Below are 19,232 nucleotides of genomic sequence, written 5' to 3' on the forward strand. Positions count from 1 at the left end.
GCTGGTGCCGGTTCTATGGCGGTGCGTTGCTGCTTGACCTTTTGGGGACGTCCCACTTCCCCTTCCTCGCGCTCCCTGGGGGTCCCCAACGCAAATACTACGCAAAAAAAACAAAAACCCAAAGCATCGGGAGTGGGGGGGGGGGGGGGGGCAACCGCAAAGGTCGAAGGTCACTCACGTCTGGGTACTCTTTGACGGGCACGTAGAGCTTCTCCTGCAGCTGCGACACGGGGCCGATGGCCTCGGGAAGCTCCTCGCAGTCCCGGCTTTCGGACACGCCGCCGTTTAACGTGTCGTTGTACATGTCCTTGCGCACTCTGCCGATCTCTGAGCGAGCGAGTGAGAGAGAGAGAGAGTTTAGTCATGTGGGTTTAGTAAGTTGAAGGAAAAATGCAGAGGGACAAACGGTGACCTGTACTATTACGATCAAACCTACTCCTGACTGGTCATCCGTAGGGCCTTTTCCACAGACACACACACACACACACGCACACACACACGCACACACACACGCACACGCAGACACAGGACAATGACTTAGTAAATAATGTGGTGAAAGCCGCGCAGGTTGGGAGCCACGGTGACCTTTCGTCTCCACCATTGTCTGTGAAGTACAATTTAAGTCCATGGAAACAGACAGTTACACAACCACCGCAGCCACAAGGTGCTGAACAGTCTCCCTTGCAATTCACATTAACATTTTTTATATATATTTTAACTTTTTATAATAATTATAATATAATAACATTGTATTTTTATAAAATTGATTATATGACATTATCATCATATATGACATTATTATTTAATAATATTATGAATTACATTTTAATATTTTTATTACATTATTATTTTATTTTTTAAATTATAATTAATATTTCTTAATTATTCTTAATTATTTGCTTTGACTGACCGTGTTGACAGTTCTACATTGTTTCACTTAAAAGACAATCTTGTACAAAAAACCTCACCTCACAGATTTTAGGAGTTAGATCAACAATCAACATCTTTGAACAAACAACACTTTTTTAAATGTCTTTTAATTTTTAAATTGAACATGAGTGCAAAGCTAGAGCCTTCTCACCGGTCCAAATCACTGTGCTCCTCTGACACTCTGGTGACACTCAAATGACCGACGCTACCCTATGATGCATTTGTAATGGCATGCTTGCGCTATAATAACTAGCTACTGCGCCACAGACACACACACACACACGCACGTGCGCGCGCATGCATGCCCTCACACACACACACACACACACACACACACACACACACACACACACACACACACACACAGCAGCAGATAGGCATATACAGACAACACACAGACAAAACCATACACACATAGCAGCAGATAGGCATATATAGACAACACACAGACAAACACATACACTAACACACACACACACACACACACACACACACACACACAAAATAACTGCCTCGAGGCACAAATATCATCTGACCTAAGCAGGCTGACTGGCATGTCTCCCCCACTCTGTGAGTGATAAGTCTGACCATAATAACTACAGTAGGGCTCCGTAATCACAGCCGGCGCGGCTACAATGACGACCATGAGCCTCTAATAACTTGTTCTGACCCCAGGCACAGAGGTGGCAATTAAAAAAGAGGCACCAAACACGCGGCTTTACGCACATATTCACACCGAAAAGGAGGTGGGTGTCCATGTCCAGGGGAGGGGGGGGGGGGGGATTGAAGTGAAAGAAGCAGAGAAGAACAACAGGGTTGTGGTGGTGGTGGTGGGGAGGGTATGTTGGTAGGTGCTATAACAGGACCTTATCATAACACTTCAACCTGTCACGGGGTTATATATAGAACCAAGTGGTTCAAACTGTGTCCCAGACATACTCCCTAACTGGGTTTCCTCAATGAACCTGTTTTCACAGTTCCCCCCACGAAGAAAAGCAGACCCGGCCACAAGGTGAAACAGGGGGAACAAATAAAGAAAAAGAAACGCGTCTCACTGCTGCTGTTACCAACGTGTGCGGGATTGAGTCCTCCACGCGTTTTTGAGTGGAGATTTGGGGTGAGCTATTTGACAAAATAAGGAAGTCCCATAGGTCAATCTTTCTGTGTCATGTGATCCAGACCAAGAAGCCCCCTGTGACACATCAGCTAAACCACAGTTCCGCTATGGATTGATTGCCACCGCCCGCCCCCCCAAAAAAACAAAAACAACAGACATCTTTTGTAGGATAACCTTCTTCCGACAAACAATTTAATGTTTGTTGTTTCTAGACATTTCATTTTATGTGAATTTGACTTTCAGACTTTTCATGTCAGGGCTGTGAGTCGCCTGACATCCTCACATGGTGTGTGCTCTGCTCTATAAATTGTGTCTTGTTTGTGTAAATGGTACTCATTAACCGTGAGTAAACAACAACAAATACGGGGTCAGCAAACAGACCCCAAAATCAAATGTTATTTTCACAGTGGCATGTCCTCATGCCTGGCCAGCCGGGCCAGGGATGGGCCGCGACATTCACACAAGCCTGAGCATTAGGTCACTGGGAGAGACTAACAACTGACTGTTTGTTCCCAGGGTGTGTGTGTGTGTGTGTGTGAGTCTGTGAGGCTGTGTGTGTGGGCTTGTGTTTGTGTGTGTGTGCGTGCGCGTGTGTGAAATTGACTTTCTCTGGCTCCATATGACTTGATTGGACATAGGGTGAATATTATTCACCCAACTTGATGGAGGCCTAATGATGATTTTTTATTTTTTTATTGTTTTGGTAAAGTTTTGTGCAGGTCGAGTTGGATTATTTTGTCGGAAAGGAGTTGTTTTTTTTATTCCATGTGATTTTAATGTGAAGTGTCTTTGAGCATTGGGAAAAGCACTATACAAATAAAATATATTATTATTATTATTATTATTATTATTAATATTATTATATAGCAAGTCAGCTATGAGGTTTTATTTTTAATTTTAATTTATTATTATTGTGTTGTTTTTTCCCCCCACCCATGTCAGTGAATTCCAGAGAGGATAAAGGGAGAATAAATGCCGTAAAAACCTTCGTCCAGGAGCCGCTCCAGGTGCGTGAAGATGCCGCTGAAGTTGGGCAGAGAACTCATCACCTTCCTGTCGTTCATCAGCTGCATCAGGTAGTCCGGGCTGGACTTGGGTCTCTCTTTCACCTCTGTCTCCCCGACCATGGTTTTAGGGAAAGAAAAAATAACGATCTAGAGGAAGAGAAAGAGAGAGAGGGAGGGAGAGAGAGAGAGAGAGAGACACACAGGGGGGAAAAAAAAAAAAAACTTTGCCAAAAAGTTTTCGGCGCTGCAGATCTCTGCACCCGCCCACCCCCACCCGCGCTCCCACTCCCACCGAGCGGCGAGAGACCCAGGCGGGATCCGGCCTCGGACCGGTGACCGACGGTCGGACCGGGACCGGCTCGGAGGGACGGATCGGAGGGAGGCTTCGATTTCGGATCGGGGTGAGAGTGGAGGTCCGCTGCCGCGCGTCCGAAGAGTTGACGCAGACACCTCCGAGCCCTCTTCGAGGTTTCGCGGAGGGGGGGTGGAGGAGAAAGAAAAGTCACAAAGTTCTTGCGGTCGGATCGCTCCCTTCGCGGGCCGCCCTTTTTTTTTTTTTGTTTTGTTGTTTTTTTTTGTTTTTTTTCCTGCCCTCCGTTCCGCTCGGTTCCCCGACTGGATGTGGCGTCACCCTCTCGGTTCGGGCACTTTCGGAGGAATCCGACCGCCGACTTCGCCCGATGCGCGTGTTGTGCGGTGGGAGCGGGGCTCCGGACCTCTATCATATGATTACAGTAGCTGCGCCGCGGAGCCCGGGAGCGCGCGGCGCGTTCCCCGAACTCTCCTCCCCCTCAGCAGCCCCCGATCGGCTCCAGTCCCAACCCCACCCGCCCCAGTCCCCACCCCCGGTGTTTCCACCACAAACACTCGCCACAAGGACAACACAGCGGGCCTATAGGTATGCACACCTGCTGTGCACAAGTTACTGTCCATCAATCTGTGTGTGTGTGTGTGTGTGTGTGTGTGCGCGTGATCTATGGAGTGATCTATGGAGTGATCTATGGAGTGATCTATGGAGCATGCCTGTGTGTGTGTGTGTGTGTGCAGGTGCCAGCTCACGGTGTTAGGTAAACATGAGAACAGCCTCCCGCGTCGACACCCCTTCCCTTATTGATTTGGACTCCCGTCGGACCGATGCGGTTTGCTCTTTCCGGGTGGCTGCCTGGTCGGCGCTTCTCCGAAGGTCACCCGAGGTCGCCGGGGTGGCGAAGGGGCCCCGGGGGTTCGGGCGTGCTTGACCCCGCCGCCGCCGGTCGAATGTATAGGCGCGGAGCGTACGGACGGCGCAAAAAAAAAAAAAAAAAGAAGAGATAAAGAAAACGTTGTGGTTTACAATGCGTTTGTTTGTGGGATTTGTAAATGTACGCCTTGGGCTGCACCCTTTGTCAGGCATTGACGTCCCACTCGGCCTGCCCACTGTCCACTCAAAGACTCTCCCACTCTGCGGTCTGCACCCCCACTCTCTATCTCACTGCATTCCCACAACCAAAACCATGTGGGTTTCTATAACCTGATAACACTAAGCTGATTGAGGGGTGAGTGAGTGAGTGAGTGAGTGAGTGAGTGTGTGTGTGTGTGTGCAAGGTTGTTTTTTTTCTGTGTGTGTGTGCAGAAATGTTAATAGGGCAGCAGTGTTGGTAATAGGCAGCCAGCTGGTATGGCGAGTATTCAGGGCGGGGGCAGCGCATTGTCCTCTCATGGCTGCAACAATGCCCCTCTGAGCAAGTCCACCAGTCACCAGCCTGCCTCTCTCTCTCTCTCTGTTTCTACTTTTCTCACTGACTTCCATATATTTATTGGTACGATGACAGTACAGGGTGATAGTGATTGATTGCTACGGATGATTGGTTATGGATTGTATGGTAATAGTTGCTGTATTTTGAGGTCATTGGAATCCTCCACCCCCTTCCATCACCTTTGGACAGCTCTATATAAACAAACAACATCTAAAACATTACAATATAAGTCTTCATTTAATGAAGTCTATAAAACACAATAATCTGCCAACATGTTTGCCAAGCTAAAAAGTCCATTATTAACATACTATATGGGAAATAGTTATTTAAAGCGAAAAAAAACGTTTTTCTTAACTTTTTCAAAAGTCTACTGTTTATTTACATTTATTAGTTAAAAATCAAATTAGTTTAAAATGTGTTTCAATGCAATTCAATCATTTTATTGCCACCAAGAACATTTCAACTGGTGAGGTACAGAAGTAGAGAAAGAATTTGCATTTACTTTCATGGAAGTACCGACAGTTTGTTGTTTTTTTTTAGGTTTGGGGAGAAGCCTCTGGGTGGTGAGCGTTGTCATCAATGGAAGAGCGCCTCCTCGCGGTTTGTTATGCCGCCTGCAGCTTACTCAGTCTGCTGTCTGGACACCGTCCAGTGACTCCGCACGCCGGCTGCACCCTCCAAGCCCGTGAGAGGATGGAGAACATTGGGTGCCTGCCATCACCAACAGAGAGCAGCAGAACACCGTCTCTGAACGGGACGCGGCGCCCGCTTCACTTTGCCGCCAGGCTGCCGGTCGGGCCCACCCGTCGTGGTTATCGTGTTGCGGCGCACGTTTTTAGAGGCTACTGTTGCCTTTAGATAAAAGGCCTTGGGTGTAGGTGGGTTTATTACAATTCACAGCCAAATTCGATTTCAGCCAGTCGTGTCATTTGAAAGCCCACAGCCACCCCCACCCTCACTCACACGCACGCACGCACCACACGCACGCACGCACACACACAAAACTGAATGACTTACCTTAACCCAGGAATTTAGATTCAGCGCAACTGGACGGTCTACCAGCCACGGGCCAGGGCCATTATGGTCAGACATGGCTCTTCAAATCATTACACAATGTATTGAATTCCAAGGACTAAGCCCCACAGCTGTATATGCATACAGAAATAAATACGCAGAGCAGCTTGTTAACTTGAACATGTCAAAATCAGTACATTAGTATAGACATGTTTCTTTCTTTCTTACGCGAATAAAAAGGGAAAGACTTTGGCCGGGAGAATGATCTGTTCACGTTTCCCTATTTTACCCTGGTATCGGTCTCATAAACATCCCCCGTTTTCTTTCTTTCTTTCTTTCTTTCCTTCCTTGTGTTTCACTGCCTCCCCCTGCGTGCCTGTCCCCTCGCCGTCTCCCGGTGACGCGTGTTCTTCCCGGCACCATCACCTGTTCACCTGGTCGAGGGGCTCATGCTAAGAGGCCTAAAGCCTCTTTAGGCCTCTTATCCACTCAGTGCGGTTGATGTGCTTTGGGGCCAACGGAAATACCACGCAGAGTTGCCCTCTTTGCCGTTTCAGCTAAAAGTCTTCGCTGGGGCCGCGGCGGGCAGGAGGACCCGGGGCACGTCGGTTCTCCCCCGCGCGGAGTGGTCACGCACCTGTCTGCGCGCGTCCGAAACCCGCCCCCCCCCCCCCTCGCCGTGGAGATTAGCTCGGGGTGACGGAGGGAGAGAAGAAAAAAAGGGGTGAAGTAGTAAATCGAATCCTGCGAAAATGGAACGCTCTCTAACTTCACCGCCGAAGCTCGAACGCTCACGTCGGTGCGTCTACGCGGACACGTCCCCTCGTCCTTGTGACGGACATGTGAAGCGTCGCCCTTCGGCCATGTGAAAGCAATAATGCTATAATTGCCCTCATCCTGTTGACTTAATCAGGAATCCTGCGGTGCCGTCAAGTCCCTTCACTCACTGATCTTCACCTCCTCCCTACCTGAGGTTGCAGCGACACAATCACACCACTTCCAGCTGATGACACATCGCTATAAGTCTTTATTCATGTGTACAACCGGCCTCTCCTCGCTACGGGAGAGAAAATACACGAAGACAAAAAATATAGATATGGCAAAACCAACTTCACATTGAATGAAATAAAATATTTGAATTAATTACATTGTTTGTTTGTTTTTTTGTTGTTGTTTGTTTTGTTAAAAAAAAAAAAAAAAAAAAGCATTTTCTTCCCGCCGTCATTTCTACACTATTTACAGAGACGGCGCCTCAGATGCTGGGATGTACCTGCGTGAGGGTGAAGCGCCTGGACGTTGCCGATGACATACGCGGGGGGAAACAACCTGGATTCGGGTTGAGTGAGAGGACGTGAGTCTGCGGTGCGGAAGTCAGGAGCAAGATTTAGCTGCCGATCTCGATTGCCCCCCCCCCCCCTCCCCGGGGGCTCTCCCTCCTCCCCGGGGGGTCTCCCTCCTCCCCGGGGGCTCTCCCTCCTCCCCGGGGGGTCTCCCTCCTCCCCGGGGGCTCTCCCTCCTCCCCGGGGGGTCTCCCTCCTCCCCGGGGGGTCTCCCTCCTCCCCGGGGGGTCTCCCTCCTCGCCCTGGGCCGAGGCCTCACCCCTCCAACTGTGCCTTTTTTTTTTTTTTTTAACTCTCGCACGCTCTGTGGGATCGAATGATGGCGCCGAAATCCCCTGAGATACTTCTACTCCGTCTCAGGAGGATTTTTTTTTTCTCTCCAGTCTTCATTGCACAAATACTGACCGGTGTTTAAAAAAATAAATTAATAAATAAAATTGGGACGGTGCGTGTGGGATTTCACAAGTGCTCCTCGTCTATATCTGAGCTACACAGCAAAGTGCTAAAAAACTGTTGAATAAAAATAAAATACATTGTTTCTTGGGCTATAAACAACTTGCAGTTGTAACCTCTGACTTTCATAGGAGGGGGGGTTGCATAGCAACCACCATCCCCACACTAAATACTTTCCCTTCCCACCCAGCTTTATCTGACAATAATACAAAGGAAAAAATACCCTTGAAAGAATCACACTTACTTAACATAGAAATATTTATATATATATATATATAAATATATTATACATATATAATTATATGTTATATATATAATAAATCATTAAATATATCATTATTGCAGTGCTTCTGGAGGGAGTGGGAGAAAATACATAGTGTGCTGTGAGGTAAAGTTGGAGCTTGAGGTGGCTTCGGAAAGGGAGATTCATCTTTTTCTTGTGATCTGATTGGATCCCATTGCACGATACAGGATGCGTTATTTAAGCATTGAAACCGCTGCGGATGAGTCCCTATGTTTGCAGAATAGAGATATAATTTTTTTTTTGTCCATCGGAGAAAGCCAAACGTGAGCATGTATACGTTAAACGTCGGTCCAAGCAAACAGACAAACAAACCAACAAGAAGAAGTCATCCGTCTCGCACTCTCTCTCGTCTTCCTCTCCCGATGAGAACGGAGTGGTCTCAGTTTGTGAGGAGGAGGGGCGGGCGGGCTGGCGGGGCGGGGCGGGGCGGGGTGTGGTGGGGTTTTTTTTCGGGCGGGCGGGGCGGAGGGGCTCGCTCAGCTCACCGTGGCCGCCGCTGCTTCGGCCCCTTCCTCCACCTGGTTGCCTTTGCCCATGGCCTTCATGGTGGCCATAATGTCAGTGAACGTTTCCTTCACCGTCTTCTCCAGGATCCAGCCCTCGCTCTCGCTCTCCGGGTCGTCGGGGTTGGCCAGGTTGGACAGCGAGGTGTTGACGTACTGCAGGCCTATCATCACAGTGACCTGCGGGCGGGGAGGGGGTGAGTGAGCGGGTCAGGGGTCGCCCCACAGAATGCACAATTTGCACCACCTCTGCCGCGTTGTTTGGGGCAAGGGGAAATTATGACATCGAACATCATGATTATATTTGTATTCACACCCACAGCCATACCTGCAACCGTTCCGCCATTTATCCCCCGGCGGTTGCCTTTTAACTACATTTCTTCCTGTGTGACGTTTTGTATATTCTTGTGTATTTGTTTTCACTGAGGACAGCGTGAGTGATCAGGCCGGACAGGGCGTTCGAGATCCAGGAAGTGGATCCGCACCCTTTTCCTCCCCTCCCCGAGATTAGGCCATCGCCCCCAACTGTGAGACCCCCTGTCTGCGTCGCTACACAGACACTTGCGTAATGTGGTTGAGTCCCGGGTTCCTTCCAGCCGTGTGTGCGTCTGATAAGCTAATTAGCCCAAATCCGTGTTTTCGGACCGAGGCAAATGCTTTTCAACTCCCAGATATCTGGGGCGGAGGCACTTTCTTAACCGGGCGAGTAACTAGGCAGACTCCGCTGATGAAGATTGGAGTCGTTCAATGAACTGAATCAATGTACGTACTGTCACACAACCGACTCCGAGCAGCTGCATCGGGCGTGGGTGTTTATCCCAACGCGAGGCGTTGCGGGGAGGCTTTACGGGAGACGTTGCAAGGGAAGGTGGAGGCGAGAGTTGAGGAGAGGAGAACCACACCGCGAACACTACGGGATTACCCCTTTGGGGAGCGGATAGCAGGTGCGGTAAGATGGCGAGGCCAAAGGTGGCACAGGGCGGAGGAAGGGAGGAGGAGGACAGCGAGGTCAAAGCGAATAAATGAGCGAGAGGAGGATGGAGAGGAGAGGAGAATAAAACGGGGATGTCGATGGGGGAGGCCACTGTGCCCACTGGGCCCATGCTACACCCACACGTCCAGACCCAGATGTCTCTGCTCATTCGCTCGCTCTTTCTAAAGAATTCCTGGCCCCGGCTCCCAAACAACTCGGTGTGTGCTGTATTTACTTGCCCATTCTGTTAAGTAATAAAAGAAACAACGCCCCGAAACAACTGACTGATTGACTTGATTTGATTTGATTGATCTGTGTCCGTGCGCGTGCGTCTCTGACCTCCAGTATGGTGACCAGCACCACCAGGACTCCGATGGAGTTCATCATGCCCCCGTAGTAGGACAGCAAGGCCTCGCGGCAGCCCTGCTTCCACACGTTGAGCTCCTCGGTGTAGTGGTCGTAGCTGTAGTGGGCGGTGTTGTTGGTCATCTGGAACTGAATGCAGGGCCGAGGGGAGCTGGGGTTGCAGCAGCTGAAGGGAACTCCGTCCATGAGGTACTGGCTGTCCACGTTGCTGCCGATGCGGCTGGGGGGGGGGACAGGAAAACCACGGGACTTTCTTTAAAAGCATAACGTCACGGCGACCGGCGGTGACGCGCCGCGCGCGGGACACGCCACCTCCATCGTCAAAACCCAACACGGTTGTGGGTGAGGTTTGCGCGACGGCACTCACCCGCCCAAACAAAAAAAAAACAAAAACAAAAACAAAAAAAAACGCTTCTGATGTTTGTCCAACTATCCGACGACGGCGGAATATTGAAAACTACATCCCAGCTGTTTTGGTGATTTGGGAGGGGAACAAACGGGTGTTATTGTTATTGTGAGCGTCCGGTCTGGGGAACCCCTGGGGCCGACTGGCGGCGGACGGTGGAAAAGGCTTTTTTAATCGACTCACAGAGCCAGAGCGGTGTTTTTCAAACACCTCGTGGGTTTGCAGGGAAAGTGGACCCAAGCGCTCGAGAGTTTTTTTCTGGATGTGTCACTACTGAGGCGGCAGGTCAAGCGCCCCCCCCCCCCCCCGCCGTATAATTAACACCTTCCGCCCCCCCGAATAAAGATGTCTTCCTCTCTGTTGGAGCAATCAGGCCAAACAGGCTTCTCTATTCCTAGAACGTCTCCAGCGCCTCCGCTGATTGGACGGGACATTAAGCCTTGGGCAACAAGAAAATGTAATCCAATAGATTAGTTATCCAGAATAGATTGTTTCTCGCCCCCTTCCCCCCGACGTTTGATCTCGCGTATACTACAAAAGGCTCCGTATTTAATGTGTGGTGGCACCGGTTGTTTGGATAAAAATTAAAATGAAAAAAAAAAGGATTGAAAAACTGGGAGACTCCAGGTGGCCTCCGAATATTTTACCGCGACGTAATCTTGTGATGGCGGCTGCAGGGACGCCCTCCCTCCTTGCCCACATTATCCGTTAAACTGCATAGTAACCTCTACTGGCCCTGGCGAATCACGCATCAACGTCATCACTACCATCCCTTATCACCTGCTAATCTTCACAATAGAGGAAAGTCACTTATATATTATTTGCTGTGCCCGTCCCCGCCCCCTGCCTTAAATCCAATTTGGCAATGTCACCCCTTGACAATACCTCACCTAACACAGCTATACTGGGTGAAAAAGGATTCCGCCGCCTTTTAAAATAACCGTTTGCGCCAGTATCTCAACCGTGTCACATATCTAACGTGGGGTGTCGCAAAAAGGCTGTTATTTATTATTTCTGCTCCACTGCCCGTTCCAACCCCAAACAGCTGTCACGACGGGCGCTGGGGGGACATTACATTTACTTACTCTTTGACCTCCTTTGCGCTGAAGTCCAGGTAGCGGTTACTGACCCACTGGATCTCGTACCAGTCCCTGTAGTTGTTGTTCCCGCAGCAGCGGAACTCCATCTGCATCAAGTCAAGCGTCCTCTTCATGTAGCAGCGCCCGGGCGTGTCCGTGTCCTTGTAGAACCTCATGCCGTTCTTCAGGCCCTCGGCGAGGGTGAACTGCAGAGGGATCCTCATGGCAAAACACAGCCCGGCCGTCAGAAGCAACAGGGCGTTGAAGGCCACGCAGGACACCAGGAATGGCTTCAGCATGGGTTTCCATTTGGTGAACTTGGTAGGATCCAAGGAGTCGTAGCACACTTTTCCTCCAAAGGCGTTGATGCCGCAGGCTATTAGACCCACGCCTATGAGCAGATTGGGCAAGAAGTGGCTCTCGTTGTTGTCCATGAGTTCTGAACGTTTGCGCAGCTCGATTTTGAAGAACAGGCCCATGCTGAAGACCAGCACGCCCGCCATGACGGAGAACCAGTACATGAACCAGACAAACTGGGCGAGCTTGACTCGCTTCTTCAGATCAAACTTCACCTTCATCAAAGCCATTGTTCTGCCTTCGATCAGTCCTCGCCGGTGAACAAACGCTATAACGGTGAGAGCCGCAGTGTTTTAAGGTTTTTTGCGATTTTGTAGGAAGTGCCTCTTAACGCTCCAACTTGTCGCCTCCTTCCGTCTCTTGTGATCACCGTCTCCTCTGGATAGTCCGACAGGACGCTAGAGTCAGCTCAGCCTGCAATCCATCCCACAACGGGAGAGCAGAGTTGACGAAACCGAGTACGCTGTAAAAAAAACATTAAAAAAACGAGCAAAAGTTATTTCTTCAAGACGGTCTTCTTATCCATGGTGTAGAATCTCATCAAATTAAAAAAAAACAAAAACTACTGACCTTTATCCGTCCTAAAACTATTTGATCATGCAGGTCAGGCTAATTGTGATGTTCCTTTCCCTTGGCGTGGTCCAGGATTGCCAAGGAGCCTCATGATTAAACTCCCAAGTTGCAGTACGTCATGCTAAGCCCATGTAAGCAGCATAATCCCATTTGCAAAAATCCCCCTACAGAAGATGAGCCTGGTCGTAAGCCTCTGTTAGGGGTCATAATTGGTTTGAGTGTTCACGTGGTCAGTTGCCTTGATGGAATAGCCCTGGGCGTGGAAGCCATTGTTAGGACGGGCAATGGTTAACGAAGACCATGGACTTGAAGGAGGAGCAAGTCATTCCAAATGTCCATTCACAGGTGGGGTCCATGGGTTCAACATCAACAGGATGTTTTCTCATTAAAGGGAAATAAGCCGGACCACATGGAGCCTGAAACTCGAGTCACTGGAAAGGGTAGCGCTTAATGGGTTAGTTGTTAAACATACGATAACTAATATGAGAATAAACGTATTGAAGAAGTTGATTCAGCATCAATAAGCACAACATTTCAATCAAGGGTTCGAAACCAGACACGACTCTCAGCCTCCCAACTCCTGGTGTGAGTTGTTCGTCTCGGAAAGATGTCATCGACTCAAATGGTGTTTTCAAACCCTTAAATGCTCTGCTTACTGGCACCTCGGCCCGAGTACTTGGCTGTCAGAAGAAAAGCATCTCTGGCACGGATGCTGGCATTCTAATAGGGACGTTCCTGGACGGCCTGCCTTTGGACTTCTAATAAAACTTTTGTTGTAGTTACCTACAGTTTTTATTGATTGAATGGTGCAGTTTGATGCATTGCAAACATCAGTCGTTCTGAAACGTTAGGCATATGGAAAAAAATACAAAGGCAAATACAAGTTTAGTGTCATGAAACAGTGCAAATCTTTATTATTCAACCATCAACAGTCTTTGTTAACACAAGAGCCAAGAAACACAACCATATATGTTGACATTGTCATCTGTGGCTAATAATAATAAACTGATGTGTCCTCCGCAGCGGTAAGTGCTTTACAGAATTTCTCGTCGTGTCGCGGCATTGAAAGCGGCACAAAACAAGCATGAGGCGGAGTGCGTGGAGCAGTTGTTTGATCGAAAGGCTTGGCAAGCGCTGACAAATTTCGGCTTATGCTTCGGGGTCCCAGCTTGTTTTTCTGTCATCTACCGGAATTATAGACCAGTTCGGTGAAGGTGTTCCTGCAGCGAGCCAGTTGAAGTCGTCCACTTGAGTCCAATTGTTCCGACCCTGGTCCAGACCAGAGACGCCGAAGTCCTCCTCCAGGGTCGGATAGGACCAGGTGAACGGGGCAAAGCAGACTCCGTGACAGTCCTCGATGATGGCTCTGCTGGTGACGTGCAGGTACACCCGCGTGTCGGTGGTGTTGTGGGTCCGCAGCTGCTGGCAGGGGAAGGCGAGGGTGCTGTCGCTGCAGTGGTCGACAAAAACCGAACTGGACACGGGCCCGCACAGGATCTCGCACCCGGTGACGTGCTTGATGTGGAGCGTGCTGGGCGAGCCGAACAGACGGACCTTACAGTTCGTGAGGTGGGTCAGCAGGACATCCTGCTTCCTGATCTCCTCGGCCGTCTTGGTGAGAACCACGCCGCCCATATCGGAAAAGCCACATTGCTGCGGGTGCACGGCTCCATCCACCTTGACGCTGCCAGGCTCCACGCCGGCAGCGGTCTCACTAGGGGGCGCTGTGTCTAGCGCGGGCTCAGTCGCCATCTCTTTGGCCTTACTACGAGCTCGGAAGGCGAATTTCTTTTTGGGCGAGACCTCGTCTCTCTTCTCGGCGAGGGTGCTTTGCAGCTTTCGTAAGGAGTCTTGGGCTTGTTTTAGCCGATACTGAGTGAGGAACACCATACTGTCGTTCAGCAGCTTCTGCAGCTGTTGTATTCTGGCCGTTGCCTCCTCCAGGGTTTGCGTTGCCTCGGCCCGCTCCGATCCGGAGCAGCTCGACAGCAGCTCGTCGATGGCCGCCCGCTCGGCGTTGAAAGCGGCGACGAACGACTCGCCCTGCTCCTCCGTGACGGGCTGGCTCTGTCTGGCTTCGGTTCGGCGCGCGGCGTCCTCTCGCCTGGCCTGGTCCCGTTTCAGAAGTCGCTCCGGGACCTTGCCGAACTCAACCGGCCCGGCGTCCCCACCTCCCCGCCCGGCAGCAAGCTCCACGTCCATGTTGCTCTCTGTCTTGTTGCGTTGTGTCGGGTGTCTCGCTGCCGCCGTTGTTGGAACGCGGAAGTGAGTACGCCGCAACGCAACAAAACGTGTCCTGATTGGAGGGATGACGCTCGGTTCACATTCATACCGCCGTGTGATTGGTTCCCGCCCATGACGCGGGGTCGGGAGACCACAAACAACATGACACACACACGCATCCCACCCCGAATCCATTCAAAATGTCAATTATTTATACAGTGTCATGGAGCAATGAGATAAATGGCAACGGTGTTATTTATTAGTCGCAATGCATAAGTGGTTATCGCGTTCAATCAAACAGGGGGGTGCGGTGATGGGATAGGGGGCAAACTCCAGGCGTCAAACAAAGTCGGCAAATTTTAAATTAAAAAGCAATAATACATCGGAAAATAAAAGAAAAAGCTAAATATACAAGATAAATATGTATGTCTATGAAGTGTGTGTTTGTGTCTGTAGTAGGGCAACGGAGTATGTAAGCAATGTGTTCAACAGGGAATACTATGTACAGTTGGGAGGGGGTGTTATCCAAAGATGATACAGTATAATATGCCATGAGGCAGATTCCGTTTATATAAATATAATTATAAATATTGAGGAACAGATGAACCGTTTAATTTGGATACAGGTGAATAGTGCCCATGGGCAACATGTGGGTCTCGTGGCCATGTCACAGTCTATAACCCTTATGGTCTGGAGAAGAAAGGTCTTTCTAAGTCTCTCTGTGTTGGCTTTGTGGCTGCAGAGGAGGGTGCCTGACCACATCAGTTGGAACAGGCCAGTTCCCAAAACCAGGCAGCGATGCTTCCTGTCTGGATGCTCTCGATGGCTGCAGCATAAAAGGGTTTCCGCATCCGAGGGGAGACGTTGAACTTCCTCAGCCGCCTGAGGTGGTGGAGGCACCGCCTTGCCTTGATCACCAGGGCGTTGGTGTGTAATGTCAATTTCAGGTCCACAGTGATGTGAGCACAAAGGCACCCGAAGCCGCTCACCCTCTTCACAGGGGTCCGGTTGATCACGAGGGGGACGTGTCTCCCCTGCTCCTTCCTTCTGAAGTTCACTACCGGCACCTTGGTCTTGCTGAACTTCAAGTAAAGATTGTCAGCCTGGCACCACTGTGACAGGTCCTCCACCTCTTCCATTGGTGATCTAGCCCACTGCCACTGTGTCGTTTGGCCAACTTCATGATCGTGTTGGGAATGTGTGGCCACACAGTCGTGTGTACAGGGAGTACAGCGACAGGCTCCTGACCCAACCTTTGGGGGCTCCTGTATTAAGAGTGAGTGGGTTTAAGGTATCCTGCCCATCCTCACCAACCTGGGATCTGCTGGTCAGAAAGTCCAGGCCCCAGTTGCACAGGGAGGTGTTAAGTCCAAGTTCCCTGAGCTTAGTGGCCAGTCTTCGGGGGACTATGGTGTAGAAAGCTGAACTGTAGTCATTGAACACCAATCTCAAACAGTACCCCTTGCCGTTGTTGAGGTGAGCTAGGGCAGTATGCACATGAAATAAAAACATTTCTGGCACAGACTACACACATTGCTGTAGTTACCTACAGTTTGAATTTGTAAATAATTAAGGGCTGCAGTTGTGTGTATTACAAACATCGGTTGTTTAGAAATGTCAGGCATATGGAGTAGTTGTCTTCCAAAAAGAGGCAGTTTCATTTCACGAAGGTGTATGCATTTAATAAACAACCATCAATCGTCATTGTTAACACGAGAATTGAGCAACCCATCACAACATAAAGTACAATAGAAACTGGCACAAAACAGACATCAGGCGGAGTGGGTGGAGCAAATATTCCATGCATGCTTTACAAATAAAAATGTGTCGTGTAGACAACCATTTGTGCAAAAATAAGAAAGGGATGTAATTTCGAGACAGGGACAGACACTGATCAGCCACAAGATAAAAAACCACCAGTAATATTGTGTAGCTCCCCCTCGTGCCACCAAAACAGCTGTGACCCGTGGAGGCATGGACTCCACCAGACCTCTGAAGGTGTCCTGTGGTGTCTGGCACCAAGACGTTAGCAGCAGATCCTTTAAGTCCTAGAAGTTGGAGGTGGGGCCCCCATGGATCAGGCTTGTTATTCCAGCACATTCCACAGATGCTCTATCGGATCGGACCCTAACCCCGCCCATCCGCATGACGTAGACGAAAACGTGATTCATCATATCACGCCACCTTCTTCCATTGCTCCATGGTCCAGTTCTGATGCTCACGTGTCCATTGTAGGAGCTTTCAGTGGTGGACAGGGGTCAACATGGACACTCTGACCGCTCTGCAGCTACACAGCCCCATACGCAGCAAGCTGTGATGCCCTGTGTGTGCTGACACCTTTCTATCAGAGAAGCATTAACTTTTTCAACAATTTGTGCCACAGTAGCTCTTTTGTGGGATCGAACAGACGGGCTCGACTTCACTCCCCACGCGCATCAATGAGCTTTGGGCGTCCATGACCCTGTTGCTGGTTCACCGCTTGTCCTTCCTTGGACTACTTTTGGTAGGTACTAACCACTGCATACCGGGAACACCCCACAAGACCTGTCGCTTTGGAGATGCTCTGACCCAGTCGTCTCACCATCACAATTTGGCCCTTGTCAAAGTCGCTCAGATCCTTACGCTTGCCCAATTTTCCTGCTTCCAACACATCAACTTCAAGAACTGACTGTTCACTTGCTGCCTAATATATCCCACCCCTTGACAGGTGCCATTGCAATTCAATTATCAATGTTATTCACTTCACTGTCAGTGATTCTAATGTTGTGGCTGATGGGTGTATATACATATTAATTTGTTGATTTTTATTTAAAGCCTAGCTCGGCAACCTCTGTCAAATTTTGGCTTATGCTTAGGGGTCCCAGCTTGTTTTTCTTTCATCTTCTGGAATTATAGACCAGTTCGGCGAAGGTGTTCCTGCAGCGAGCCAGTTGAAGTCGTCCACTTGAGTCCAATTGTTCCGACCCTGGTCCAGACCAGAGACGCCGAAGTCCTCCTCCAGGGTCGGATAGGACCAGGTGAACGGGGCAAAGCCGACTCCGTGACAGTCCTCGATGATGGCTCTGCTGGTGACGTGCAGGTACACCCGCGTGTCGGTGGTGTTGTGGGTCCGCAGCTGCTGGCAGGGGAAGGCGAGGGTGCTGTCGCTGCAGTGGTCGACAAAAACCGAACTGGACACGGGCCCGCACAGGATCTCGCACCCGGTGACGTGCTTGATGTGGAGCGTGCTGGGCGAGCCGAACAGACGGACCTTACAGTTCGTGAGGTGGGTCAGCAGGACATCCTGCTTCCTGATCTCCTCGGCCGTCTTGGTGAGAACCACGCCGCCCATATCGGAAAAGCCACATTGCTGCAGGTGCACGGCTCCATCCACCTTGACGCTGCCAGGCTCCACGCCGGCAGCGGTCTCACTAGGGGGCGCTGTGTCTAGCGCGGGCTCAGTCGCCATCTCTTTGGCCTTACTACGAGCTCGGAAGGCGAATTTCTTTTTGGGCGAGACCTCGTCTCTCTTCTCGGCGAGGGTGCTTTGCAGCTTTCGTAGGGAGTCTTGGGCTTGTTTTAGCCGATACTGAGTGAGGAACACCATACTGTCGTTCAGCAGCTTCTGCAGCTGTTGTATTCTGGCCGTTGCCTCCTCCAGGGTTTGCGTTGCCTCGGCCCGCTCCGCTCCGCAGCAGTTCGACAGCAGCTCGTCGATGGCCGCCCGCTCTGCGTTGAAAGCGGCGACGAACAACTCGCCCTGCTCCTCCGTGACGGGCTGGCTCTGTCTGGCTTCGGTTCGGCGCGCGGCGTCCTCTCGCCTGGCCTGGTCCCGTTTCAGAAGTCGCTCTGGGACCTTTTGAAAGTGACTTAATTCGGCCTCCCCGTCCACCTGACAGTGATCCATTTCTACAATTGTACGGGAAGGGGCGCTTGACATTGATGCCTGTTTCACCCTTGGCCCCGTTCGGACCTCCAGATATATCCAGATCGTGTCCAGGTGCCGCTGAGACGGATTGCTGTTCACACCTGGCTTCACAGGGCATCTCAACATCTTGGTCGACCTCGTGATTTGATTCTGCTTCTCCGCTCAATATGCAGATAACCAAGACCAGGGCCACTCAAAATGCTTTAACAAATCGCAGATTATTTTTCCCCCCCATCTCTGAATTACATTTTTTTTTAAACAATCACTGACTTTTTAAATTTATATTTTTATAAATCTCAGATTTTTTTTTAATTCATAAATATATATATTTTTCTTTTTATAAATCTTTGCTTTTTATTTAAAGTTGTATTTACAAATGTTCACGTTTTCTTTTCTTTTCTTTTCTTTTTTTCTCCCCACAAATCTTGGCTCACTAAAGAATAAAATAGACAAAACTAATGTGGTCGCATGCGCCCCTGACGCCTTTTAACGCCAGCTGTGAACGGTGTGCTGGCGTCCGTACTGGATACAGTCAGAAACAGAGTCCGAATTGTTTAATTTAGGGCGTGATTGTGACGTCAGAAGCCCAAACGTCACTGACTCACCGGAAAAGGTTAAATTGGAAAGTCTCATGAAACTGGACCACCTCGATGCTGATATTCAGGTCTGAGTTATTCGTGTGAGAATGGAGATGAGGGAGGAAAACTAGAGATATTTACACAACAGACAAATGTTATCATCAGAATCGACAGATCAAAGAATAGACAGCGGTTCATTCTTCATCTGTCTAGTCCCATATGTTTATCCGTGTAGCCCTGCTTTCAGTTTAACTCATGTCCTTATCTTTTATTCTTCTTAGCTTTTATATAATGTATTTTGCGGCGTGTGTAAAGCACTTTGAGTTGCTTTTGTGTATGAAATGCGATGTGCCCTGTGGCCCAAGC

The 19,232-nt window shown here is 49.8% G+C and overlaps 4 protein-coding genes and 1 long non-coding RNA gene across 7 annotated transcripts in view; 1 reads left to right on the forward strand and 4 right to left on the reverse strand.

The window, feature by feature from the left end:
- Positions 1-3,775, reverse strand: part of qki2 (QKI, KH domain containing, RNA binding 2) — a 14,350-nt gene extending 10,575 nt beyond the window's left edge. For all 3 annotated transcript variants that reach the window (XM_080021450.1, XM_080021449.1, XM_080021451.1), the window contains exons 1-2: positions 3,033-3,775; positions 179-327 (exon numbers count right to left, since the gene is read on the reverse strand). In XM_080021450.1, coding sequence (XP_079877576.1) covers positions 179-327; positions 3,033-3,174 — 291 coding nt within the window. In that variant the 5' untranslated portion in view covers positions 3,175-3,775. The remainder of the gene's footprint in view (positions 1-178; positions 328-3,032) is intronic.
- Positions 2,590-6,935, forward strand: LOC307245778. The gene is made up of 3 exons (XR_013844687.1): positions 2,590-2,686; positions 2,990-3,123; positions 5,331-6,935. It is a non-coding gene; the product is annotated as an uncharacterized lncRNA (long non-coding RNA).
- A 1,442-nt stretch (positions 6,936-8,377) lies between these two features.
- Positions 8,378-11,815, reverse strand: prph2a (peripherin 2a (retinal degeneration, slow); the record flags this gene model as incomplete). The annotated part of the gene is made up of 3 exons (XM_080021504.1): positions 8,378-8,584; positions 9,717-9,963; positions 11,235-11,815. The coding sequence occupies 3 exons, from the start codon at positions 11,813-11,815 to the stop codon at positions 8,378-8,380; spliced, it is 1,035 nt and encodes a 344-aa protein (XP_079877630.1).
- Positions 11,816-13,073: 1,258 nt separating this feature from the next.
- LOC307245421 (tubulin-specific chaperone C-like) lies at positions 13,074-14,373 on the reverse strand. The gene has a single exon (XM_080020990.1). It carries the CDS (start codon positions 14,358-14,360, stop codon positions 13,308-13,310), a length of 1,053 nt encoding a protein of 350 aa, XP_079877116.1. The 5' UTR covers positions 14,361-14,373; the 3' UTR covers positions 13,074-13,307.
- Positions 14,374-17,232: 2,859 nt separating this feature from the next.
- LOC307245659 (tubulin-specific chaperone C-like) lies at positions 17,233-18,267 on the reverse strand (the record flags this gene model as incomplete). Its single annotated transcript, XM_080021306.1, has 1 exon — positions 17,233-18,267. One exon carries the CDS (start codon positions 18,265-18,267, stop codon positions 17,233-17,235), a length of 1,035 nt encoding a protein of 344 aa, XP_079877432.1.
- Between the last annotated feature and the right edge of the window lie 965 nt (positions 18,268-19,232).

Source organism: Zeus faber (genome assembly GCF_960531495.2).
Source record: "Zeus faber genome assembly, chromosome: 20".
In the NCBI taxonomy this organism is placed as follows: Eukaryota; Metazoa; Chordata; class Actinopteri; order Zeiformes; family Zeidae; genus Zeus; species Zeus faber.

What these genes read in the sequence shown, in the direction of transcription:
- LOC307245421 (XM_080020990.1), bottom strand. Translation starts at nt 14,360, where the DNA reads ATGGACGTGGAGCTTGCTGCCGGGCGGGGAGGTGGGGACGCCGGGCCG.